Source organism: Bidens hawaiensis, unplaced genomic scaffold (genome assembly GCF_021521415.1).
Source record: "Bidens hawaiensis isolate Kalapana, Puna unplaced genomic scaffold, B.hawaiensis_p1.1 tig00006734_1, whole genome shotgun sequence".
Taxonomy (NCBI): Eukaryota; Viridiplantae; Streptophyta; class Magnoliopsida; order Asterales; family Asteraceae; genus Bidens; species Bidens hawaiensis.
The window spans coordinates 840,699-867,956 of NW_027491459.1; the positions used below are offsets into that span (position 1 = coordinate 840,699).

Consider the following 27,258-nt stretch of genomic DNA (forward strand, 5'->3'; position numbering starts at 1 on the left):
CTAAAGGTCTTAAGCCGGATGGTATATCCGACTAATAAAAGTTATACTCGTACTATAGGTGCGAGATAGCAAGAAAGAGTACGCAAGGACGGTGTTGGAAACCGATCCCGATCAAAGGTGAATACGCCCCACTTTTACAAACTTGTTTTCAAATCAATAAACGTGTTATGTGTAAAACTTTATCTATTTTGTTGTTGGAATACTTGAAATGGTGTTTGGTCAGTGAGGAATGCTTGTGCAAGTCTCAATATGTCATTCCCCTAAACTACCGCTGCCATCAAACTAACCCATTCCCCCTCGGCGACTGATCCGTGATGCATCACCTAAGCCTAGATCTACAATAATCGAATCCCTAGATCTATGTTAGAACAAACTAAACTCCACCACAAAACCCTATTTTGAATTAATGATGGTTTGTTGTGTTTTGATTGTGGTGTCGGGCCGTTCGTGTTAATAGAATATGTGGATAGTTATGGTGGGTGGATCGTGAGGACGGAGGGAAAGAGATATATTATTCTTTTAGTTTTATTTATTAAATTATTTATGTTAAATTACAAAATTACCCTCATGTGTAATGCACATGACCAGATTTAACGAAAAAAGTTAACTGGGTTAGGACCAAATGATATAACGTGATATAATTTTTAAACATAAAGGATGTTTTCTGTCATTAAGTTTACTAAAGGACGACCATTGAAAAAGCGTGCAAATATAAATGACGAGTTTTGCCATTTTGTATATTATAAAATTTCTCTCTCAAACAAAAAAACAAAATTTTCTCCAATATATGCTACCTTCTTCTTTAATTCTAGTTGTGTTTATTTATTATATTATATTTCTTATTTTTATTTATTTGTTTTATGGGGCTATTTTATATTATTCATTTAAAATATTTTTATATTTTTTGAATTTTAATTTTATTTGTTGTACAGAAGTTAATAATATACTTAGTATTTGATGATGGAAGGATTTCACAAATAAATTGAAACATCATGGAAATTTCGGGTCAAAAATGTCAACTTTTCAAAGTTAAGGGACTAATTATGCCAAATCCAAACTCCAAGGTTAAAAATGAAAAATCTATTTTCTTGTCCTATCGCGCTACGCGATGGGGACAAAGGACAAGCCATCGCGTATCGCGAAGGGGCTTGGTCAAACCTTCTGAAAGGGTCAACAGCGATACGCAATCGCTGGTTGAACCTACGTCATCGCGTATCGCGATGACGAGGCCTGACACTTCTAGCACAAGACTGCCACGCGTCCACACGTGGCACACCTCTCGCCACGTGTCCCGACACATGGCAACACGTGGCACATCGTCCGCCACGTGGCAACACGTGGCACATCGTCCGCCACTTGAGGTTGAAATGTAATATTTATTCATCACTCCTAAAACTAAAAAAAAGTATGAAGTGATTTTGTTTAGTTAACGAAATTACATATATGCAAGTCATGTGTATGTTATTAATACCAATGCATAGCATGCACATGTGTAGCCGTGTATGTCGTCCAGGTTTATAAACTATAAATAGCATATGCATTTTTATCTTTTAGACGTTTTCAAGATTAGTTTTATGGTTTTTACGCACACAACATATGCATTTTTATGCAAGAAGCCAAAAGCTGAAAATCGTGAACCATTAATAAAAAAAAGTTAAACGATTTAACTTTGTTTCCCCCCCGCAATAATGTGTTCTGTAATGAACCTCAACCCTATGTGCGCGGCTGCACACACACACACATATATATTCACATAATTAATAAACACACACACATATACATGAAAAACAAAACTATAAATGAGTAGACACACATACCCTAGTTGTAAACAAGACGTAAGCAATGCCCTTTCCCATGCTTGTACCGGGATCTCTCACTACTCGTATTGCCTCAATGCAGTCTTTCAGATTGTTAAAACCAGTAAACAGCTGATAAAGTTCTTCATCCTGAAAATCAGATAAAAAATGTACCACAATTAGTAAATTTAAAGACAGCAATTTCAACCCCTTTACTTACTAATGAGACTATTTGGATTATGTTCTATCTCTAACGAGTCAAATGGGTAAAACCAAAAAGTCTAATGGGTCAAAAGTATTCCCAGTTCCCAAAGTGCGTATTTATAAAGCATACAACCTCCTAAATTAGAAAACCAGTTTAACTTGCAATTATATATATAAATTTCTAAAACACAAAACAAAAGTGCAAAACTTTAAACAAACAGTGGTTTAAGCCAACCCGACAACAATTAGTCGTTTTAACAAATCTTACCTTGACCTCATACGAATTCAAAATCTATGCACAAGAAATGTACCTTGACATCAAATGGGAGATTGCCAATAAAAACAGTCCTTTTGCTATCATAGAGAGGAGCGTTTTCTCCCTTCAATTTCTTGCGAGGCGGACAAGCTCTGTCTACGTGTATATGATTTCCACCCACCTAATAACATGCCCAACACATAAAAGTTACAAAATTTATCAAAATGCATCTACATTTATCAAAATAAACCAAACTGTATATAAAAATTAGGCTTAACAGAAGGGTATTGCCCGAACTGTCACAATTGTCATAAATTGAAATTTTTTAAACACCAAATTATATTCATCTACATACTCACGAGGTATTTCCCGAATTCATGCTAATAATTTCAAAAATCAAAGAAAATCATCAAACATTTAAAAAAAAACTTACAACTGCCATGTTATGTGACAAAGACGCCTGGGCTGAATCCTCTGTTTTAAAAACAATGTAAGCATTAACCCTGCATCCACAAACCGAATTGCAATCAATTAACAAAAATTACAAATTAAATAACTTTCACCCAAATTTTGTAATCTTTCTAAACAAACAACCTGTCAACAGCATCATTAATCTGCTTCTTGATCACAGCACCCTTTCTCGGAGTCTTGTCCTGCAAAACCCGAACCAAATCAACAAAACAAACATTTTATAAAACCAAATTTAAAACTCAAACAAATTAAACAGAACCCACATCTAATAAAGGAATCGATCGAATTCTAACGGACTCGATTTCCCCGAACTGATTAAACTCTTTCATCAACGCCTTCTTCCTCACCTTCAAAGGCAAGTTACCAATAAACACAGTTCTTGATAGCTTCTCATCATCATCAAATCCTTCTTTTGGGACAACATCCTTCTTCTCCCCAATTTTCACTTTCATACCCTCATCTTTGTTCAATTCCAAATCCACCCCTCCATATTTTCTTTCCTCATACTCTGCTTCAATCTCAGCCTTCTTCCTTTTCTTCTTCTTCTTATTATCATTACCATCGTCTTTAAATGCAGAAAGATTCAAGCTTTTTGTTTTCTTGACGTCTAATTTGGTGTGTGAATCATCCGGGTCGGGTTTATTTGAAGAATTGGGGATCTGGGTGTCTGATTTTGTATCAGAATCGGCGTTTAATTGAGGAATTTGTGGAAGATTTGAAGATTGATTGGTGGGTTTAATTCGGAATGGGTTTGAATCGGAGAAGATTGAATCGGAGGTTGGATTATTGGTTTGTTGACGGGTGTTACCGAATAGGGATTTGAATATTGAAGAAACACTAAGGTCTTCATCTCTCTGAGCATGGTGGGTTCTGCGGGGCCAGTTAGTCTTTGCGCAGACGTACCTCTTCAAGGTGTGTCTTGCGGGTCCAACTGGGCTTTGTGGGGACCTACCTCTTCAAGTCCCCCTAGTCCATTGTTCTTCTCATGAATTGTTAATAAGTGAGGTGAATTTTTGAACTTTAAGCAAGGGTTTTTAAAGAGGTTTTTGTTTTTTAAGGTTTTCCGTGGGGATTCTTCCCACGGTTTTCCTAATGTCCCTTGCAGAAATTCCCGACTTTTCTGCCTGATCTTTGGTTATGATGCGGGTAGGTGTTTAACCTCTTCGCAAGTCGGGAGCGTTGAATTTCGCTTGTATACTCTTCACGAGGTTTTGGTAGTTTTGGACATAGTGATCAGTTATGTTAAACTACCAATTCCACCTTGAAGTTTCAAACAATCTAGTTGTCAACGTTCCCGCCATGCGGAGGTGTTATTTCCCTTTCCGCAAGCATGGCCCACAAGATCCTTCTTGGCTTCAATTCTCTGCAAGTGCTAAGTATGTGAAAGGTTTCGCCTTGACACTGTACCCGCACTTGTCTTATGGTTTTTTGCTTCCCAAGGTGAGGGGGTATATTCCCTCTTATTTTTGAATCTTTTTGAAATCTGAAGAGTTGGTGAAAGGATAAGAACAGTCCAAACTGTTGAAGGGACGTTAGCGTCTTCCGACGGTTTCTTCTGGCAGTTCAGGATGTGCAGGAAGTTATGGCGACGTGACAGTATATGGTCATTCCAGACGCCTTTTCAGGCGCGTGGGCGCAGGTTTTCGGGCGCGTGGGCGCGAATTTTACGGCACGCGTCCTGTCGACAGCTGGTTGCCAGCTTGCTTTCCACGTGTCGTCATCTCATTGCGCCTGCGTTCTTCTCTCTCCCCCGCATTAAATTCATCGCATTCATTGCGATGAGTATATAAAGGGGGGAGACGATGCATCTCAACTCACACTTTCACTTCCTTCTTCTTCTTCTAAGCGATTTCCGGCGAATACTCTAACTTTTGTCGAGCATTCTCCTGAAATCGTTCATTCTTTACATCTAAAACATGTCTTCCATTCACGATCCTGAAGTTACTGCTGAAGAGTCCGACGTGTATTCCGAGAACCCGACGTCCACGTCTGACAAGGACGATAAGAGTACTGCTGGCGAGTGCCAGTGTGCTCTTTCCGTCGACCTGTATCACTACATCGTGAAGAAATTCATGCTCGAGCCCTTCGAGCCTGAGTTTCCAGAGCCCCACCAAACGGTGTATGATGCCCCCAAGGGCAAGATAGGGGTATATGCTGCATTCTTCATATATGGGAATCTCAGATTCCCATTGACGATGTTTGTATATCGTGTTTTGGAGAAACACGGTGTACACTTGACGGAGGTACACCCAATGGCGATCGCTAAGATCCGCCACTTTGAATGGGTGTGCCATATTCTGGGTGTTGAGCCCCGCGTCGACCGCCTGATGACCTTCTACTCTTGGAGGTGCATCCAAGGCTGGTACACCTTGGTCACTTGGATCAAGGGTTTGAAGATTTGTGCTACCGAGCGCAGTCTTCGATCTTGGAAACGGGAGTTCTTCTATATCTCTGCCCGTGTCGTCCCTATCGCGATGACATTCAAGAACGGGAGAGCACTCCCCAACCTTCACGCCTCCAACTACCAGGAGGCGGAATGGTTTACCAAGATCTCCCGGATCCAGACTCCGGTTTACCGCTTTGCGGAGTCTGGGATGGTGATGCTCGGGATGTGCCGGGTATGGAAGGATGCCGGGGCAGAGACGCCGCAGATACCCATCGTCCTCGAATACGGTTTGAACTCTATCTCTTACGGTATGCTCCGTCTTATTTGCCAATTTAGGGTTTTTTTTCTAACCATTTCTCTTTTTATTTTCAGATGGAAACAACTTGCAGTCGCTTCTGCAACCGCAGGAGAGCGGTGGTCCCGCTCGGCTGGGTACTCGTGATCTTGATGAGAACGAGTTGACCATCCTGGAGCAGACGGCGGATCGGTTCGTGGAGGTCTACCCGCCGGGCCATGAGATTCTGAGCGCCACGCGGCCAGGTAAGGGATTCTTTAACCCCCGCCCTCTTCATGCTCAAACCTCTGCTGGAATTCCTCTAATTTTGTCATCTTCTGATGAGGAATCCGCATATGGTCTTTTCTTCGCGAGGAAGAAGAAGGCTGCCGGCGTGAAGGGCAAGGCGAAGGTTACCTCCGCCGATCAAGGGAATCGGTCTGATTCGGAGACCGAAAGCGAGGAGGCGACGGGGAATCCTGGTGATGGTGAGACCGCTGTCTCGGAGGTTGAGACAGCTGTTACCTCCGAGCAGCCCAGTACGACGACGGTGACCGGCATGAAGAGGCCGGCTCCATCGGGTTCGTCCCCACCTGCCAGAACCTTCAAGATCAAGAAAACCCGTAAGTATAAATTTCATTTGTCTTAACCGCATTTCTTTCCGCCATTATATTTAATATCTTGTCTTCATGCAGGCGTGGATGCAACCGCATTCCAGAGTGTTGCGGGAAGAAGCAGTTCTGGACCCACGACGGTAGGTTTGGTCAACCTACCCGAGGCGATGACCCAGGCGGCCGCGCCTGTTTCAAGTATTGGTTCAGTTGCTCGTCCCGTTGAGCCAACTGTTCCAATTGTGACATCTCCGCCGGCTGTCAGTGCCATCTTCACTGCCTCCTTCACTGAGCCGGCGGTGGTTTTTTCTGCGGGTTCCTCCGCAGCGGCGGCCACGGTTGTGAGTTCACCTCAAGTGAGTTCACCTCCGATGGTTTCTACCGCGACGGCTTCTACCGTGCCTCCTCCGGCAACGGCGACTACATCGTCTATGGCCGGTTCCTCAGGTATGTCCAGGGTTGGGGCTTCTAGCCAATCTCTGCCTCCTTCCCATCTCCCCGACCTCTTGGATGGATATCCCTTAGGTTCGGGTGATGGGTTTGGCGGCTACCGGCCTGTTGTCGACCCTACAGGGGCGTAGGGTTATTTTGGCCTATTATCTTTTTTTTTATCATTTTTTCCTAACTGTTTCTTGTTTTTGCAGTTTCAGATTCCAATGAGGTGTATGTTCCACGGTGGAACATCCGCTGGGGAACAACCCTTCGAACGGCTGTGGACTGCGTCGAATGGGCGCGCCACGCCGCCCCAAGCGGTGCGCTGGGGGAGGCCATGGCTAGCTACCAGGAGGGTAGGCTAACCAACGAGCTCCGAATCCTCCTTGCCCGGATGCAGCCGCGCGTCGAGTTGCTCTGTCGTGAAAACGACAAGTTAAAGACGGCGCGTAGCCTGGAAGTGGCTCAGGCGCGAGCTATCCGGGAGGAGAATAAGAGACTTGCCGCCATCGCTGCGGAAAAGGAGAAGGCCTTCAAGGACTTCGAGGTTGAGGTTCAGGTCCGGCACGAGGCTCGTTCCTAGGCTACCCAAGCTGTTAACGAACAGCTTAGGTTGGCTAAGGAAACTGCAGGGAACGCAACCGAGAGGGCCACCAAAGCTGAAGCCGTTGCTGAGCCTTTGCGCACAGAGAATGAAGAGCTTAAAGCCGAATTAAAAGAGCTCCGGCAGGCTCATGATGCTTTGGCTTTGGAAGATGCCAAGAAGCTCCAGGAGCTACTGGACCAGAGGGGTATGCTTGACCATGCTGAGCGTAAGCTGAAGGGCGTTGAAGAGGCTGCTGCTAAGGATGTGTTGCTCGCCAACCTTAACAAAAATGAAACCGAACGCGCCCGTGATCAAGCTCAAGCTGCCCTCCAGGAAGCTCTGGTCACCAAAGAATGGCTTCTACGAGAAGCGTTGTCGCAGGTATGCGTAGTTCCGTAGTTTTTTTACGCTTTTCTTTATACTTAGAAAAGTTTTTGATATATTTCTATTTTGTAGGTTGTGCATCGGATCTTCACGAACACATCCTATGACGATGCTATGAGCGCAGCCCTCAACGCTTCTCATGAGGATGGGGAAAAGGCTGGGTTCCTGCTTGGTCTAGGGTTTGTTGAGCAAGGCATCCAGCCTTCCAACTTCCCTCTTTATGACGTGGACACTGAAGCTGCTTATGACCAAGCAGTGAATCAGTATGCTGTCTTCCCGCATCTGGTGGTGGAGAAAGTGAACGAGATTGCTGCTGCTGATGATGGGCTAACTATTCTCAAGGCTTTCCTTGACCCGCCACAGTCAACTGATGGTGCGGGTTCAAGTGGGTTTGGAAGGAGTGGTCCTGAAGCTTGAACCCTGAGATCCCTTCCACCCGCTATGATAGATTTACATTTTTGTAGGCGGGTAGATGCCCAGCCATTCTTGTAATGTTTGAATTTTTATGGAATATAAATGTTTTGTTAATGCTTTGCCTTGTAAACCTTATATGTTTTGCTCATGCATATTTTAGTTTAACTTAGCAACTTTCTAAATGTTTTCGATAAGTTAACCTGTCAACGTGGTAGATAATAAGTTCAAGTTTTGCTTCCTCTACCATGATTGTGCGGGTAAGACCGTCACTTTCACTGTGTAGGATGGCCAAACTTTACCTATATCTGACCTGCGTGAAGGTTTTCCTCATCTTTTCCTTAGAAATTTTTACCGTTTTTATGTTTATGCGGGTTTTGCCGCCTTCCACACGCAACGACTTACTTCTTTCCCCACTTATTTATGCGGTGAATACCGGCATATCAGTGTGGAAAGTTCATAAGTATAAAGGTAAGGCTATCAACACAATGTGATAAAGGAGAATCATTTCCATTAGAAGTGGCTCTAGGCCTTTTCTTTACAAGTTTGGAATTGATCTACATGTAACATTTGCGTAATTGAGCTCCATTCCATGTTCTTGGGATGGGGGCGCCATCGAGCCTTTCGAGCCGGTATGCGCCCTTTCCCAAAACTTCTTTAATAGTGTATGGCCCTTCCCAGACCGGGGCCAGCTTTCCTGGGCGCTCTTGGTTCGAAGCCTCGTTGTTACGCAGTATGTAGTCTCCGACATTGAAGTTGCAGAGTTTTACCCGCGTTTGTAGTACTTTTGCATTTGTCGCTTATATTTTCATCACGCGCTGCGGCTAAGTTTCTGCGTTCTTCGGTCAGCATGAGGTCTAATCGTCTTTCCGCATCATTGTCTTCTGGTTGAGTCAAGACCCTTGGTGAGGGTAAACCAATTTCGACCGGGACCATGGCTTCAGTGCCATAGGTGAGGCTGAACGGGGTTTCTCCCGTACTTGTCTTTTTTAGCGTTCTGTTCGCCCAAAGGACATGCGGAACTTCATCCACCCAGCCAGATCTATGTTCCAAGAGTCTTTTCTTTATGCCATCGACGATGCTCTTATTTGCTCTTTCCACCTCACCGTTACCCTGCGGGTGCGCCAGTGAGGTAAAGGTGTGGGTGATTTGAAGTTCTTCCAGCCACTTTTGTAGCTTCTTGTCAGTAAAGTTGGTGCTGTTATCGCTCACCAAATTCTGTGGAAGTCCAAAACGACAAATAATAAATTCTCAAATAAATTTTTTGATATGTTTTGCGGTTGTTTGGGCTAAGGGTTTTGCTTCTATCCACTTGGTGAAGTAGTCGATGGCTACCACTAGAAACTGAACGTTCCCTGCTGCTGTGGGAAATGGGCCTGTCACATCGATAGCCCACTTCTGGAATGGCCATGAGGAGGTGACTGGAACAAGTTCATTCTTCGGGCGATGCGTGTTGGGTGCGTAGAGCTGGCAAGACCTGCATTTTCTGATGTAAGCCAGCGCATCCGTATGCATCCCCGGCCAAAAGTATCCCGCGTTGTTTATCTTGGCTACAACAGCGCGTGGACCTGCGTGTACTCCGCAGATGCCTTCGTGTACTTCCCTTAGGAGGTAATCAGCATCTTGGTTGTCCACGCACCTTAGAAGTGGGCCAAGAAAATTACGTCTGTAAAGGATGTCATCAACGAGTTGATAGTTCAATGCTTTACAACGTATCTTTCTTGCCTGTGTTTTTGATTCTGGTAGTATACCCGCCGCAAGGTAATTTATGATTGGTGTCATCCACGTTTCCGTGCCGGTTTGGATGACACAAATTTCCTTGTGCGGGATTGATGGTGCTCCAAGGAGTTCAACGCGAATGTCCTTTCCCAAGTGGGTGAAGGCTAATGATGCAAGCTTGCTTAACGCATCCGCAGATTTGTTTTCGCTACGCTTGACGTGTATGACTTTACAATCGTTAAAATCGCGCATAAGGGTTTTTGCTTGTGCGAGGTACAGGGCCATTATGTCGTTCACGGCCGTGTACGTCCCGTTTATTTGGTTGGCTACTAACATGGAATCCACGTGGGCTTCCAAGTTTTTCACTCCCATCTTACGCGCAATTCTCAACCCGGCCAAGAATGCTTCATACTCCGCTTCATTATTCGTACTTGGAAAATCCAGTCGAATAGCTTAAGTGTATTCTTGGCCTGCTGGGTTGGTTAGTTTCAACCCTGCGCCTGAACCCTCGTTGTTGGCTGCTCCATCAGTGTAGAGTCGCCAGACATCATCGATGTCCTGTGCTGGATAGGGTTGGGCCTCCTCCTGGCACTCTTTCTCGCGCGAAGCGGGGACTTCTGCAATAAAGTCGGCCAAGACCTGGCCTTTTATGGCTGGTCTTGGCTTGTACTTTATCGCGTATTCTCCCAATTCTATTGCCCATTTGGCTAGACGTCCTGACAACTTGGGTTTTCCTAGAACGTTTGCAAGTTTGAAATTGGTGAGAATGGTGATTGGGTGACCCTGGAAATATCGTCTCAGTTTGCGTGAAGCCTGTACAAGCGCTAAGACTAATTTTTCCAGGGTAGAGTACCGGGTTTCTACGTCTGTTAAGACGCGGCTAACATAGTAGATTGGCATCTGGATGCCTTTCCGTTCTACTAGTAGAACTGCCCCGGTTGCTCTGTCTGTGGCGGAGAGGTATAGGATTAATTCCTCCCCCGCTTCTGGTGCTGTGAGCGTTGGGAGTTCGATCAAGCGTGACCGAATTTCCTGAAAAGCTGCTTCCGCTTCTGGTGTCCAGCGGAAGTGCGTTTTCTTTAAACAGTTTCTCAATGTTGATACGAATGGGAACGACCTATCCGCATGGTTCGCCAAAAAGCGATTAAGTGCGACTAGTCGTCCATTCAGTGTCTGTGCTTGTTTGATGGTAGTAGGTGATTCCATTTTGATAATGGCTTCGACCTTTTCAGGGTTCGCTCTGAAGCCATCTTTGGTAACGATGACTCTTAAGAACTTCCCTTCTTCCATCCCAAAAGAACACTTGCTCGGATTGAGCTTCATGTTTATTTTTCTGAGCGTGTTGAAAGTTTCTTCGATGTCTTTCAACATCGCTTCTGGCTCAAGGCTTTTGATGACCAAGTCATCCATGTAAACTTCCAAGTTCCTCCCAATTTGGGCATGAAACTCTTTGTCCATCAGGCGTTGGTATGTGGACCCGGCATTCTTAAGTCCGAATGGCATCATTTGATAACAAAATGTGCCATCGGGCGTCCGAAATGCGGTTTTGTCCTGATCGTCAACAGTCATGTGGATTTGATGGTATCCCTTATACGCATCAAGGAAGCATTTAAGGCGAAACGGTGCTAACGAATCTACCTTAAGGTCAATTTCGGGTAACGGGTAACAATCTTTGGGGCATGCTTTGTTTAGGTCTTTGAAATCTATGCACATGCGCCATTGTTTGTTAGATTTCAGTACCATGACGGGATTTGCAACCCATGTTTGATATCTGCTAACGCGTACGATGCCCGCGTCAAGGAGTTCCTTGACTTGGGTTCTATACGCGTTAGCCTATTCCGCCCCCATTACTCGACGCTTTTATATGACTGGCGTAAAAGCCGGGTCACACTTGAGCTTATGCTCTGCCTTACTTCGAGGTACACCAGTCATGTCAGCTGGTGTCCATGCGAAGATGTCAGCGTTTTTCTGCAGTAAGCGTTTGAGTAAGGTGCGTGTAGGATCGGTAATTGTTGGGCCAATGGTAACAGCCTGGTCAGGGTATTTGCCATTGAAGGCCCATTCTTCTGGTTCAGTGATGGTTGGTTTAGCCATCTTTGGTTTGGGTTTAGATGAGACAGATGCGATGCATACCTGGGGAATACCGGTGATCATCGCTACACCCTCAGCTGTTGGCCACCCCATCATGTCGTGGACTGAAGACACCATGGCATTGAATCTTGCCATCCCGTCTCTCCCGAAGAGAATGTCGTATGTGTGGTGTGGCTTCCTCATTACGACGAAGTCCACGTCTTCTGTGTGGGAGTGTTTCCCGTCCGTGAGAGTGACGGGGAAAGATAGGATACCCAGGGGGGTGTTTGTGCTGCCATCGAACCCTTCCATCGAGGCGTAAACCGTTTCCAGGCGTTCTTTGTCTTCGTCGTCTAGCTTGTCGAAGAACTGCCTGTACATGACCGTTGACGAAGCGCCATTATCATCAAGAGTGCGGGAAGTGATGTAGTGCCCCAGCTGGCTTTTTATGACTATAGGGCCTTCTTTGTTGGGCCCTCCTGGCACTCGCGGGAAGCGCACTTCAGCTTCCTTCCACGCACATGGTTCTGTCGTTCGTCGTTTTCTTCCTCTGACGTTACCATGAACCATGTGGATGCTGATGTCAACAGGCTTTCGTCCGTTGCCCTTGTACCGATTATCGTTCCTCCCTCCATTCTTGATTGATGCCACAAGGTGTGTAAGTTTTCCATCTTTGACGAATGTTTCGACAACATCCTTCAAAGATGTACACTCCTCGGTGGTGTGGCCCTTTGTCCCGTGGAAGTCACAGGATTTGCTCTGATCCGCGTTATGACGCTGCCGGATCATTGGAGCTTTTGGCCATGGGAGTTTCTCGGTGGCAAATATCTCCGTGACGCTTTTGGTGAGTGGCGTCCATCGGGGGTTTCGGTTTGGTGGGTGCGTGTTATCCCTTCCGCCTAATAGAGGGCGAGAGCTGGATGAGGTGTCAAAGTTTACCCTTGACTGCCAAATACATAGCTTCCTCTTCTTGTTTTGTCGGGCGGTGCGGACATTATTCTCTCTGGTCCTTTGCGTGTAGAGGTTTGTACTTTGGGGAAGATTTCTACCCAGTTGCTTCTCCGTTTCGGCAAAGCGTTTAGCTGCCGTCATGATGGCATCCCATGTGGATGGCATGCCATCTTTACCCGTCAATGTGCGGATAAGCTCTGGGTATTCGGCGCCCTGGATGAAAGCGGCGCGAACGAGATCTTCACTTATGGTGCCCAGACTCAGCTTCTTTGAGTTGAAGCGAGTGATGAAGTCTAGCAAAGATTCATCCTCCTCTCTAACGCATTTGAGGATCGTCCACTGCTCTTCAGTATATTTTCTCTGTCGACTGAAGTGCTGGCTGAACTTGTGCTGGAAGTCCGCCCAATCATAGATGTGGTGGACCGGTAGACGATCAAACCACGCCCTGTCCGCTCCGACCAGCGTCATCTGGAACATATAACACCACGTGGGTTCCGTCAAGTTGCTGACGGTTACCCCCGCTATGAATCTGTTCAAGTGATCGTCTGGGTCGGATATGCCATCATAAGTGCCGATGTTGGACATCTGTTTGGCACTCTTCGGGGCGATTGCTTCCGCAATGTCCTTTGCAAACTTGGACGTTCCCGCATTTGCAACAGTTGGTCTGAAAGTTTTGGAGAAGTCACGTGGGTTTCCCCCCGCGTTCCTTGGTTTGAAGGTTTCTCCAAAATTTCTTCTCGGCTGGAGGTCCGTTTCTTTACGCTTCCCTTTCGTCTTATGACGAGGGTTTGCGTCACTGTCAGATTCTTCCCACTCATCATCCGAATACTCGCAATCATTGCTCATGTTGAGCTGTTGTCTAGTGCTTCCGAGTTCGTCATTAGTCTGTTGTCTGATGAAGGTTGAGGTGAGGAATTAGGGTTTTCGGGTTTGGGTTGTTTTGATTTCTTACCCATTAAGAAGAAGATGAAGAAAGTGGTGGGTGGATGGATGGATTTCAGCTCTTGGCTTAAACCCTAATTTAGTGGCCTCTTGTTTCACTAGGGTTGTAGTCTAGGAACGCGTAGATGAAGTTTAGGGTGTTGCTTAAAAATGCTTTTGTCTTTTTGGAGAGGTAAAATATCTAAAATGACACTTTAAAAGCATCTAAAAGCTCTAATTATGACTTTTTGGAGAGACAAAATATCTAAAATGCCCCTCTAAAAGCACCTAAAAAATTTGGAGCTTTTAGGTGCTTTTGGAGGGTCATTTAGAGCTTTTAGGTGCTTTTGGAAGGGCATTTTGGATATTTTGCCTCTCCAAAAAGCCATAAAAAATGCCCCTCCAAAAGCACCTAAAAGCTCCAATTTGGAGTTTTTAGGTGCTTTTGAAGGGGCATTTTGGATATGTTACCTCTCCAAAAAGCCATAAGCACTTTTAAGAAGCAATCCCAAACATGCTCTTAATATTATATGTGATTACTACGGGTTGAACCTACAAACACGTTTAGCTGAACGGGTTGTGTCTGTATTGAAGAGACGTGTTCCGGAAATGTGTTGTTTGAATATAACAAATTAAAACGGTTAGCTATTTTATGCATTGTTGTAAAAGTAGGTCGGGCGAGTATTCTCTACAAGGTATAATGTCGAGGTGAGATTATTTAACTCCGCCAAGTTACTAAGAATTAATCAAAGTTTGTCAACCTCAGCCAAAATCACATCTAGTCGGTTAACTTAGGCCGATTTTAACTTAAAAAAATAAAACATAATTCATATTTATGTAATATTAAAAAAAATCATTTTTAATTAATGATTAATTGGTTAGCAATTTTTAGAATAATTTAGTATTTTAAAAAGTATTTCTCTTATTTATATTGATATTCACTTATTTTGTTATAAATATCAGTAAACTTATAGTATTTGACATATATGTAATCTCGAAAAAATTAATTTGTTTTATATTTACCATTTCTGAGTATACCGAGTACACCCAACTCACCAGTTGAGCCATATAAGTTCTGTCTAGCGACTTTTACAACCTTGATTTTAAGTCAAAATTTCATGAAGAAATTTGAGATTGAGATTAACTTATAAGTATATAAATAAAATGTAAGATTTTTATATGTATTAGTATGTTTTGTTATAACTCATAATAAAATATTAACACGCAAAAGATGAAAAGATAATAAATATGGATTTAGACCGATCGTCTTTGTGACAACTCCCAAGTCACAAACATCAAGCGGTTGTTTGGTTCATTCAGATCTGAATGAACCTCTGTCCCATTCAGCAACAACAATAAGTTTGAATGATTCAAACATAATTTTAACCATTCAGATGTTTTTCTGTTTGAAACCAAACAGTCTGAAGTCTGAATGATTCAGATGTTTACATCTGAATGGTTCCATTTAAATGTAAATAAACAGCCCCTAATACTAATGTTGAAATTCATGTGTCCATAGAGTGAGTCATTTTCTGTGTGTGACCAACAAGCCCACAACTTGAGCACGGATACTAAATATGTCATTTTCTAAACACTAACACGATAACACGGATATGTTTAATAAGTGGGTTATACAACATGACACGGTTAACACGATTAAAGGTAGTAACTTATTCAATAACACGAATAACATGACAAGTTTTTCACGATTATATGTAAGCAGTTCAATAACACAAATGATTGAATGGCATTACAAATTAAACATTATTACTAGCACGATTCATTAAACAGGGTTAAAAAAAAATAATAAGACACAATTAACGTAAGAAAATAAAAGTTACCACCCATATTTAATTTAAACTAGTGGTGTGACCCTCCGCGTTGCGGCGGAGTTGCGAAAACGGTATTTTGGGTTCGTCTCAAAATTCGTTGCCTTGCACGTCATGCCAAAAGTAATGATGAACCATTGTAGTACGTCAAATAGAGGTTAACATTTTGTGGTATTCGTGGTTGCTTAATGAATAGCATATATATGCGGAGTTGCTGACATACGTCCATTCCCTTCAACTCTTCAAGTGGCCATTTTTGCCAAAATACATTAGACCTGTTAAATATTTGTTTGGTCAGTGGTATGAAAAAATGTCGTGATGTTGAATATGTTTCCTAGTTGCCATTTTGTTTCAACTCGAACAGCCTTGTGTACATGTCACTTGATCATCAATGTCAGTATGTCACATTGACATAAGAACTCAGTTTGGGCTTGTTTCAACTCGAACAACCCTGTTAACATCAACTTATGATGTTTTTTTTAATGTTTTGTGTTCTAATTGTTGGCTTATTTCAGCTGAACAATTGTTTTACTTCCCCATAATAAGAAGTTCAATCTGTATTCTCAGCATTCCAAAAATGCCCAAACTGCCCTTGGTCGTAATCCTTTTGCTCTGATCGTAAACCAAAATTTGAAAGTATGTCAAAGGGATCCGCCAGTAAAATAATATATATTTTTTTCAAACCGGCCTACATCCAAAAATACTCACAACCAGTGTTTTGGCCCAAATGAAAACTAACATGGAATCAAAATGTTTAAAAGATTATTTTTGTAAATACTTGCAAACAGGTTCAAGTTTCTGCTAACGGTCGGTAAACACCTAACAACTGTTCCACTTGTATATCGAGATACATATCAAGTATTTCAGAATTAAAACAGTAGTTTATATACCTTATTGAATTTAGGTATGCAAGTTATAATACAGTCTAGAGTCACACTACAAATATATATATATATATATATATATATATATATATATTGTTACTAACTACTACATTTGTGGCATGACTCGTAATGAAATTACATATCATTTTGATGTTGTTTGGAAACTATAAATGTTACCTCTGCGAACTATTGCATTGTGATGGGATGTTGTTGAAACAGCTCCATTCCCTCATAGTCAATCTCAATAAGTGAAAAGGTAAATGTCAAAATAAAAGGTTAGTAACGAATAGAATCACATATGCTCAGATATGCGCTCATCATAGACTCTTATCAATCAAACTGACCCAAAGTCACAGCCGGTAATACGGCTCACAATCGTGGTCCACTGTGACCTCAAATGAATATATAGGCAACAGTCGGAAAAGGTTGGCTTAACCAAAACAACATAACCCCAATGTAACACCTTCAAGTGTCCAAAAGCACAATGTGAGTGTCAAGAATTCCAAACAGATTAGTACATTCACAAAGCAACACTCAATGATTAAAAAGCCCAAGCTACTTGGATAAGGTTTGATGTTAACCCTTCAACAATTTAATCAATAGATGACCTAACCTTGTGTTTGATCTCAAGCAAATGAGAGAGAGGGAGAGAAACCATGGTGTAGAGAGAGTGCAGATAAATTCAAGGGAAGATTAAAATTAAAATGTGAGAGAACCAAGGGACATCTGTCAGTAAGGTAGATAACCAGAATGACATACGCTGTGTACATTCGTCATTACGCAAGGTACTACTCACACTGCACAAACCCTCCCGAAAATGTAATTATATAAAACTATATCGCTTAAGAAGATTTATAAGCATGCCGTGTCGACCTATTAACATATTTAAACGTTATGTTGGGCCCATTTAGCCACGTTTCGAATCACCCAAGCTTATTTAGACCAAATAATAACCCGTCCAACTTCGCGTCGACTAATGTTGTGTCATTGTTGCTAACCCTATTTTGATACTATAATGAGACTTTAAGAAAAGGAAAATACAAAGTGTCACTGTATTGTTTTCTAATAATTTACAAATGTGAGATTCATTACCCTTATCTATAGAATAATACAACACCAAGAGTTTAAGACTAGTAACCCAACAAATTATAGTGATTTAACTAACTATAGTTAACTATTACAAGTGGACAAGTGAGCCACAGCCATCTAATGAGACTGATAATTACTAGCTTTAACATCTCTAGTTAATATGATAAATTATATAAATAAGGAGTCGGTCTTGAGAGATTTTGCAAAAAAAAAATCAATGGGTTTGAGACAGATATGATATTACGAAATACACATGAACGATCTCATACAGTCATACACGTTTACCCGCATCAAGTTGGAACCAAAAAGTATGTTCAAACATAAATATTTGTGTCCTGGAACATGGTTTATACCATTCCATGCTAACTTAGAGATGTTCAAAACGGTTTGGGACTAGGAACCGGAACCGGTTCCTATATTCAAAACCCCCTTTGAAACCGGTTCCAGGCTCGAACCGGTTAGGGAACCGAACCGGTTCTCCCACCCTCGGACCCCTAACCTATGGAACCGGTTCTTACCGGTTCCTAAACCGGTTCCTGTACCGTAACCGGTCAAAAAACGGCTATTTTTGACCCCAACGGCCAAAAAAACGGTTAGGAACCGGTTCCGGTTCCAGAACCGGTTCCGGTTCGTTTCCAGTTCCTACCCGCCCACACTCAGAAATGCAAGAACCGGTCACGGATCATCGGGTTGAATCAGATAGGGTCCGGTTCCTACAAAAAACGGGTAGGAACCAGTTCGGTTCCACTGGTTCGGTTCCAGGAACCGGTTTTTTTGATCATCTCTATGCTAACTAGTGAATTACCACATACGCGCTTGAAACAAAAAGAATCCATAAAAGAACGAGTCATCATAAAAACACTAAATCCCTATCGTTCGCCAGCTTCAGGCTCCCATTAACATTAAAAACCTATACATCTTTATAACCTCTCCCTGCTCCAAATCCCAACACAATGTATACCCACCCGCTCGTAAAAAAAACAACCCAATATCACCAACAAGAACACTTCATGCACTTGCATGAACATACGCATCCACATCTCCAACACGAAGGGCATTTAGGTAACTTCACATCCCGGCATTTCGGTTTTGGCAGCCAGCAACAACTATATTTCCAGGTAAGACAACAGCAGCCGGGTTGCAAACATTTTGGGCAATGAGGTTTTGGGCATCCCAGGCAGCAACTTGGCTGCCCGACTCTTATACAACAACAAGAGAAGCCGACAGTTGACTTCCCGGCTTTTGACTTCGGCTTTCTTGGTAACCTGAGCTTTTGTTTGATCTTTGTGAGCCGGATTTTGGTGGTCATAGTTTCCATGTCGTAAATGAACTTGTAAAGATGACGGATGTAGTCGGGATAGAGTTCTAAGTTGCAGTGGTTACCGCCTTTGATCCATAGAGGTTCGTATGGGTCCTTAGCTTTTTTCCATAGTCGGTTTCCGTGTAGCCAGCTTACAACGTCGTCCTCCATACCCTGTCGGTTTAGCATCATGCAACAAACAAGGTCAGGTCAAATAAAGTCAAACCAATTATAGCAGATCAATAGGGGTGTTTGTGAGGCTGTTCTGGCATTTGACCATGTTTTTTTGTGAGAAAAAAAAAAGAAACATAATAAATCATTCATTTTTTCAAATTTAAAACTTTTTTAAAATACAAGAAATGGTTGAAATGCAATGTTTATTCATCTCTTCTAACATTCTAAGAAATATATAAAAAGAATTCATTTATTTATAGAACCTACACATGTGTAAATCATGTGTAGGTATATTTCCTACATATAACCAACACGTAGCATTAAAATTAAAAACAAAGAAAACATATGAACAGAATAGTTTTAATGGTTTTTTTATGTACATAGCATAGACATTTGTATGTAAGAAGTAAAAGTTTTAAAAAATATGAGCCATTAAAGGAAAAATTAAACGAATAAGGTTTGCTTTTTGTTCTAGCAATAATTTAGTCTTTTATATAGTAATAAATAACAACTATATAAATAAATTTAGAAATTTTAAAGCTCAACATAACTGTTAGATTCCAACATTTTTATTTTCATTTATAATTTTTAGAATGTCCAATTTTCAAATTATGTAATATTTGAATTTCAAAATTTACAATTTTCCCAATTATATAAAACCGTATATTCTTTTATAGTTTTTATTATATCAAATAATACAAAACTAAAAAATTAATTTATTGAAGTACAGTAATGATGTGGCACGTTTTTGGGCGTTTAATATGTGAAGGGGGTGAACTTACGTGTATCACGAGTGTGGGGCATTTGACCTTTTTAATCTTGTTAACATTCTGCAATTACCAAAAACCGTTATTAGCTTCGTCGATAACCAGCAATTCATTTAAAATACAAATTTAATTTTATTTAATCATCACGTAAATCAAATAAACCACCTTGTAAATATCGAAGCAAAATCTGCAATTAACATGACACACAACACGAAGGCCAGAAAGAATGGCACTGTGTAACACAACACCTCTTAACCTAGGTAACTTAGAAGCCAAATGCAATGTGGGCCCGCTTCCGACCGACTGCCCGTAAAGAATCAAGTCTTCCTGGCTGACCCCATATTCGGTCTGCAGACACTCGTATACCGCTTCTATGTCTGCATATGTATTATGCTCACTTGGCTGAAAATGAACATAGAAAATATTACAATTAGTTCACTTTCTTGACTTTTCGACATTTCGTTAATACAAATGTTTTGACTAGATTTTCTTGTACTTAAGGGGAGTTTGGATGTACGCTTTAAAAAGTAATTAGATAATCTCAGGATCAGTTTAAAATCAAAATCCAAACACTGACTTACACAAATTGACCTTACAATCTTAATGTTCAAAATTGATTTAATTTAAATAACTTGTGTTAGTTATAATCTATGTTTAGTACTTTAGTTAGTGTCAGAAGACCGGTTTACCTTGCCTGTTGACGCTCCATAGCCCGAATAATCATATCTGTAAAACAAAACCGAGACAGAAAGAGAATATCATTAATCATATAAAACATTGAACCGAAAATGGTAGTCGAATCGTATCCAAGCACCCCTAAAGTTCAACCACCAAAATAAAGTTTATTCAAAATAAATCAAGCCCAAAAGTTTTGTAAGCCATATATTAAAGAAGTAAAAAATCTAGAACAAATATGAAAAAATGAAAAAAAAAAAACTGTCAAAATTCCACTAACATTCTTTAACCAAAAAAGCAAAACCCTAATTGGCAAAATGGTAGATGTGGTAACAAAAACAATCTCTATCAAGATTTATCAGGAATTTATGCTTTTACTTTTACCCTTTTCCAAGATTATTGATCAGTGAAAAATGGTCCCTTTAAAGATGCAAACTCTAATAAAAACTAAGAGCTTTTATTTTCTTTAAAGATGCAAACTCAAAAAAAATTTCACCACAAGATATAATTAATAGAGCCAAAAACACGGGAATGTGATTTAAGGACCATAGAAAATAATGGTAACGAAACACAAAGAGTGAAAACAAAGCGGAATAGTTTCATGAAAGCAGTCGTGTTTACAGATCCTTTGCTAGTTATACAGATCTATGCGTGTATCTATCATGGAATCTTCTGACATTTTGATGACTTCACATTTTAGATGCGAAAGATGAGAATATGATTTAAGGACCACGGATTCGATGAGCATAACCGTAATCACAGGTGAAGCGTGAACACAAAGCGGAAATGCGGAATCATGACGAAATCACTCGTGTTGACGGAATGACGGGTCCTTTTGCTTACTATATAGATCTCGATATGTATCTATTTATCTACCGTAGAAGTCTTGTAATGACTCCCCACATCTTATATTCAAACCTTAAACTCATCAAATCCAATTTCTAATCAATGTCTAGAAATAAAAACAAACATAATCCATACCGCATCAAGATCATGACCCAATATAGCAACCTAACCAAGACTAATGGATCAGGTTCAAAACTTTATCCAAAACAAGATTAAATTAGGGATAACACAAACCTAAACAGGAACATAAATACATAATAAACAAACAAACACACCACACATATAAAGTTACAAAGATTGATAAATAATATTATTTATTAAAATGTTAATAATTAGGGGAACATGAACTAAAAAAGAAAAGTTAGGTAAAGTGAAAACGGACCCCATAAGATTGACTCGGAGATTGGCTTTGAGTTGAACAAACAGGTCAACGAGTTGACCCAAATCAGCAGCATTACCATGAGAATACAACAAAGTGAGTCTTGCATATGGGTTCTTAAGATAAAAAGCTACAATCTTGTTACCGCTTTTAGTGGGTAATGATAACACATCAATTGAGCAACCACCGTCATTGCCACCAGCACCGGCAACGGCAGCCGATGTGTAACTAGCGTATAACTTACCGTCGTCTTGTTTATTGATCTGGTAAGTGGGTGGTGACGGAGGAAAGAAGGCGAATTTGGCGCTGAGGTTAGAAATTACACAACCCATTCGCCACCGTCCACGGCCGTTATAACATTCCGGCGATGACAAAATGCGTTAGTTAAAGCGATTGAGATCGATTTAGGTGAAAAGATTTGTGGGTTTTATGTTGATTGAATAAATCTAGGTGGATTTTGAAAATGGTGAAGTGGGTATCGAGTTTGACTAAAAAGATGACATTTTTCTGACGGGTTGAAGCTACAACATTCCGGCGATGACAAAATGTAATAAATTTATGCGATGGAGATCGATTTAGGTAAAAAGATTCGTGGGTTTTTTGTTGATTTAATAAATCTAGGTGGGTTTTAAAGGGTTTTGGAAATGGTGAAATGGGTATTGGATATTGGCTAAAAAGATGACAACTTTACGGTGGAAATGGGTGGGAGAGAGAGAGATAGTCGCGGCGGAGAGATTGAGAATCAACGGCGGAGAGAGAGAAATGGGGCGGAGGAAGGTGGGGAAGTGTGAGAGCAGAGATTGGTGTTTGAGAGAGGTGAGTTTGATGAGTTCATTGCTGGTCAGTGTGGGCCCCACTTTGTTCTATATGGTGGGATTGGGGATATTGAAAGCCTTCCATTGTGTCACGTCATGACCACGTAAAAAAAGGGGGGCTTCGAAGCCTTTTTTTCATAACGCACCGATGTAGTTTAAAGTCCCGTTTATATATATACACACACATATATGTACGTGTGTGTGAGATGGAGAGAGGGAGAGCGGCGCCCACCATTGTGAAACCACTCTTAGAGCATTCACATCTAACCCCTATCCCTAAATTCAAAATTACATTAAAACACACTACATTTTTCTCTCATTTTCAATTAAATAATACTATTTTATACCTTTATCATTACCATTTCTCTTTCCATAATTTACAACCACTTTCAAAATATATTAAAAAATTATAAAGGGTGAACAGTAGCTTTTCAAATATACAGAAAAATCATTACATTTTCTAAAATATAAAAACTTTTCACTCACATCACTTTAAATCACTCTCTATATTATAAAAACACTTCTTCACATAATATGAGGGGTTGGATGAGAATGCTCTTATGCGCCCCCAACTTTCGCGCCCATGGCGGTGCGCCACGCCTTTCGCGTCTCAAGGCCACCCCCAAGGGCGCTCATAGCGGACGGTCTACGAGTGACCGTTGGCAACAAGTTGGTTTTTTTGGCGATAAAGGGCTACAATACCGCCCCTGGTGATATCCGAGCGTTAAGTGGGCGGGCGATATAGATTTGGCGCCAGTTGGGGTTAAAAGTTAAAACAATATTATTTTATTTAATGGGGGACGGATTTTGACTTGAATACCATTACACCCCTAAAATAAAAATAACGGCTCTGCTAACATGGCGTCACATGTCAAAATCTACTCATTATAGCCCTCCTTTACACATGGCTAAAGGACGATTTTTGTTTTCAGCCGTACTATAGAAGAGTAGATGAATAATGGTACTATACTGCTACACTTTGCATTATTTACTTGTACTGGGTTGTATGTGTGGAGATATGACGTACAACTCGTCTTTCTGCTTGAAGATAATGTGGAATGCATCACGAGGGTCCTGTAGGGGCGTTTGTATCATCCGTGGATCTAATATTAAATCCATGACATAATAAGTTTTTTAGTGTAATATATAACTCAATGGACCACTAGTTAAATGTTTTCAAGAAGTGATGAGATAAAGAAATATAGTTAAATGTTTTTCAAGGAGTGATAAGATGAAAAGGTTATGGATTCATGGATCCTCAATTAAACATATGTAAAAAAAGAATTTTTGTAAAGTATTGCTACTGAAAATAAGCTCCAAATTGATATAATCTAGCTACAAGTATAATGCTGAAGTGGGAATTGATCGGGTAACAATGTAAGTCATCTTATAATTGAGTGTTAGATTGTGAGACCATAGTAGTCTCGTACTAGTCCAGAAAATAGTTGGACCACAAGAACCAGAGGTTACGTCAAAGATCAAAGGGCAATTATCTGGACCAGGCGATTACGATTTATCTGGACCTCAAATACTAATTATGAAAGAAGAGTCCCGACATAGTGAGGTGAGCAAGCTAGTGAGCATTGAACGCCAAATAACTCAACAGCTGGTAGATCTAGTTTATAGTCTCATGCCAATCAATAGTAAATACACTAAAGCCAATTCGTTGAAAGATACATAAGATTCTATTGAACATACAAAGTCATTTAGTTTCCTCTCAACCACACGTTCTCCATAGCACTTGATACTACTATCTCATAATCGATACTTATTCCCATGTCAAAGTCAGTCTACAAGAAAAAAAACTCAGGTAATCACTGTGATGATGCTAACGATTGTCTATCTTACAAAATAAACCTAACCCTCTGTGGTGAACCTGTATGTTGCACTTCTACCCCAATTAATGGTCAACCACACATATTTCGGTAACAACACTTCGTGTTATATATGGGATCCTCACCCTACTCATTTCAAATCATAATACATCCTTTTTATTTACCCATGCTAAGTTAGAGTTTAACTGATGTTGTCACTATTAGGTTTTGTACACGGGTTTTACAAAAATCAGTTAAACGCAACGAAAACATAAACATATATAAACTAAACTAAACTAAACCAAACCAAACTTTGGATCGCCCACCATAGGGTGTTCAGTATAAATACCTTTAACTGGTTGTAATAGACTTGGATTCGCGTAACACTCGAATCAACAACTCTGGGCGCTAGAACCGGAAAACGAAAAACTCCACCAAACAAGTACTCCCAAAACACGAACATCGCCGGTTCTTTGTATACGATCACACTGCAAGAGTGCAGAATTTCTTGTCAACTACATAGACAACTCCCATTGAAGTTTATACATAAGAACGATAGCTGAAACTTTTATGTATATACCAGCATATGGTGTAATTTGCTCTGAACTATAACTGTGAAACATGTGTTTGTAGAAAAATCTTTTTTGCTTAAAGATGTTTCATTTTTAATCCAGCCATGGTTTCATTTAGAATTTACTATAAAGACTTGCCTTTTCAATGATTATATTCTAGTAAGGAGTTGCAACATTTTGGAAAAACATACAAACCTTATAACCCAAAATTTAAATTTGAGTAAAGATCAAACCGTACATACGGTGTTCAACAACAATCATAAACAGTAAGGTAATAATCACTTCAAGGAGATAGTGAAACTATAAATGTCCAAAAATATTTGCTTACAAACAATTTAACTCACACCATCGTTCAAACCAGAGCTTGAGTGACGAATACAAGACAAGTGCCAATTATGTTCACTAAAAGGACCCTAAGGTAACTCATCGGCAACACTAAGGATATATGAAACAACTCTTGCAAAGGGCCGAAAGGGACTAAGATTTAGTGAGCACACTAAGAACTATTTACTTAATTTCGTGTGTAGTTTTGAATTTAGCTTGTGTATATATGTGATTTTGAATGGTTTACTTTCAATCATGTGTGACTGAATTATTTAGTTTATGATTCGTGTGTTTTTGAACACTTGTTTCATTTCAATGACATATTTTAAACTTGACATCGTTTGACATTGTGTATAGTTAATATACATCTACAACAAAAAAATATCTTTATGACAAAGAACCTTTTCAAATATTCTAAACACATTTTTTTTCTAACAACCAAAATTGGGAAGAAAACATATAGAAAGTTTGACGTGTCATGCCATATATATGGACGACTACCCTGTAATGCATGTCATTTCACATCGAAGCATCACCATCTACCAAGTCTAGCCGCTCGAGGTATTGCCAATGCCTGTTATTGAGCTTCAAGACACACTATTTAACGCTCGATGACCTGAAATCAAATAACATGAATGAAGTACCGAAATTCATACTAAATTTAGACAAAAAAAATATATAAAATAAGTAACAAAAATACAAGAAATACAACCCGCCATCACAACATCAAATCTCTGACTTTTGTTGGTTAAGAGGTCGCGCCTTTAAATTTTCTCAAAAGTTTAGATAACTCGAATATCTAAAGGTGACAAGCCTAAAAGGACGAAGTTAGGGTTAATCAAACTTTAAACAACTTAAACATTCAGGATAAAAATAAAGGCCAAGGTTGTGAGTCTAAAAAAGTTTCACTATAATTAGCGTTGTAACAGGCAAACCAAGTATCGAGTTATGAAAGGCTTTGGTCTTCAAAGCATGTTGATCTAACAAAACAAGACATTGCATTTATGAAGTTTGTGTTGCCACAAGTATAAGATATTTAAAATTTGGTTTAACAAGCAGTAACAAAAAGTTTGTTATAGAAAATAATGGTAGCATTCCGTGAGATAATCACATATTATATTACATTTTATACACACATACGTAACATATTTTTTTAAAAATATCATTGTAGTTGATAACATACCCTTATTTTTTTCTCGTTCTCTATACCGGTTATAGTCACAAACCAACACTTTCTCTTTTTCACTCTCAAAACCTATCTGCAGTTATACACTTAATGTTCGTAACCGGTGCCATTTTTTGCTTCAATACTCTAGATTAACCCATAAACATCTACAAATCCTAGTCATACGTTAGTAAGTTACAGTATAATCAAATTAAATCAACGAATATTATCCCAATTTTCTTACATAGAAGCAAATCATAAGCATAACAAAAATGATATCCAGAAATCTACATTAATACAGACACAATTAAACCAAATCACAATCAAAACACCTTATATAAATCATAATCAAAATAGTAAATTACCTAATAATAATAATAATAATATGTGTCCATCCATCCATCCTTCCCCACTTGACTTACAAGCTTATCTTGTTGAAACCCTAGAATAGAATAGAACAACTGCAAGAAACCCTTGAATTCAAATAATCTCTCATCTCGCCGACCTACTAATTAGTAATTACCCTTTCTTTCTTTCTTTCCCAAGAAACCCTAACTTTTCAATCAATTGACACATGAATCTCACCGCCACTAAAGTCATCGTTTCTGTATTGTCGCCGTCTCTTCCTATATCTGCCCTAATAATAATAATAATAATAATAATTCCACACCTCTTTTCCGATTCAGAGACGGCGACTTCAACAACAACAACAAACTATCCATCCATCATTTGATCCATACCTATCTATCTTTATTCACAGGATATTAATATTATATATCAAACCGTAAGTTCACTTCATTTCGTCTTTTCATTTGGGAATTAGGGTTTTTTTTAAGCTGATAAGTGTTGTTTTTCATTTCGTACTTGAAATTGAAGTATAAATGTCCATGAAATGCATGCTAATCACTTGTTTTCGAGTTTTCTTAAACTGTATGCTATTAGGTTTTATATTATATTATATTATATTTTCAATATGCTGGATAGTCCTTACGTTATTATTACTTTGATGCAATTGGTGCGTAAATTCGATGCGTTTATTATTTACTGTTGGAATTAGTACTAGGAAGTATGTTTATGAAAATTTATGTGGATATGCAACAAAGTATAAGAAGTTTGTTACTTTTACTGGTTTGGGCTAGTGAATGCATTATGC

The 27,258-nt window shown here is 40.2% G+C and overlaps 1 protein-coding gene and 1 pseudogene across 2 annotated transcripts; both read right to left on the reverse strand.

The window, feature by feature from the left end:
* Positions 1-1,700: 1,700 nt before the first annotated feature.
* Positions 1,701-6,940, reverse strand: LOC143633475 (nucleolar protein 12-like). The gene is made up of 6 exons (XM_077101781.1): positions 6,935-6,940; positions 2,991-3,581; positions 2,851-2,909; positions 2,690-2,759; positions 2,312-2,437; positions 1,701-1,946 (listed from the first exon to the last, which is right to left on the reverse strand). Exons 1-6 carry the CDS (start codon positions 6,938-6,940, stop codon positions 1,794-1,796), a joined length of 1,005 nt encoding a protein of 334 aa, XP_076957896.1. The 3' UTR covers positions 1,701-1,793.
* An 11,371-nt stretch (positions 6,941-18,311) lies between these two features.
* Positions 18,312-22,089, reverse strand: LOC143633457 (uncharacterized; annotated as a pseudogene). The gene is made up of 5 exons (XR_013153672.1): positions 21,419-22,089; positions 20,205-20,241; positions 19,681-19,917; positions 19,531-19,578; positions 18,312-18,748 (listed from the first exon to the last, which is right to left on the reverse strand). The product of XR_013153672.1 is annotated as an uncharacterized LOC143633457 (transcript).
* Positions 22,090-27,258: the final 5,169 nt, after the last annotated feature.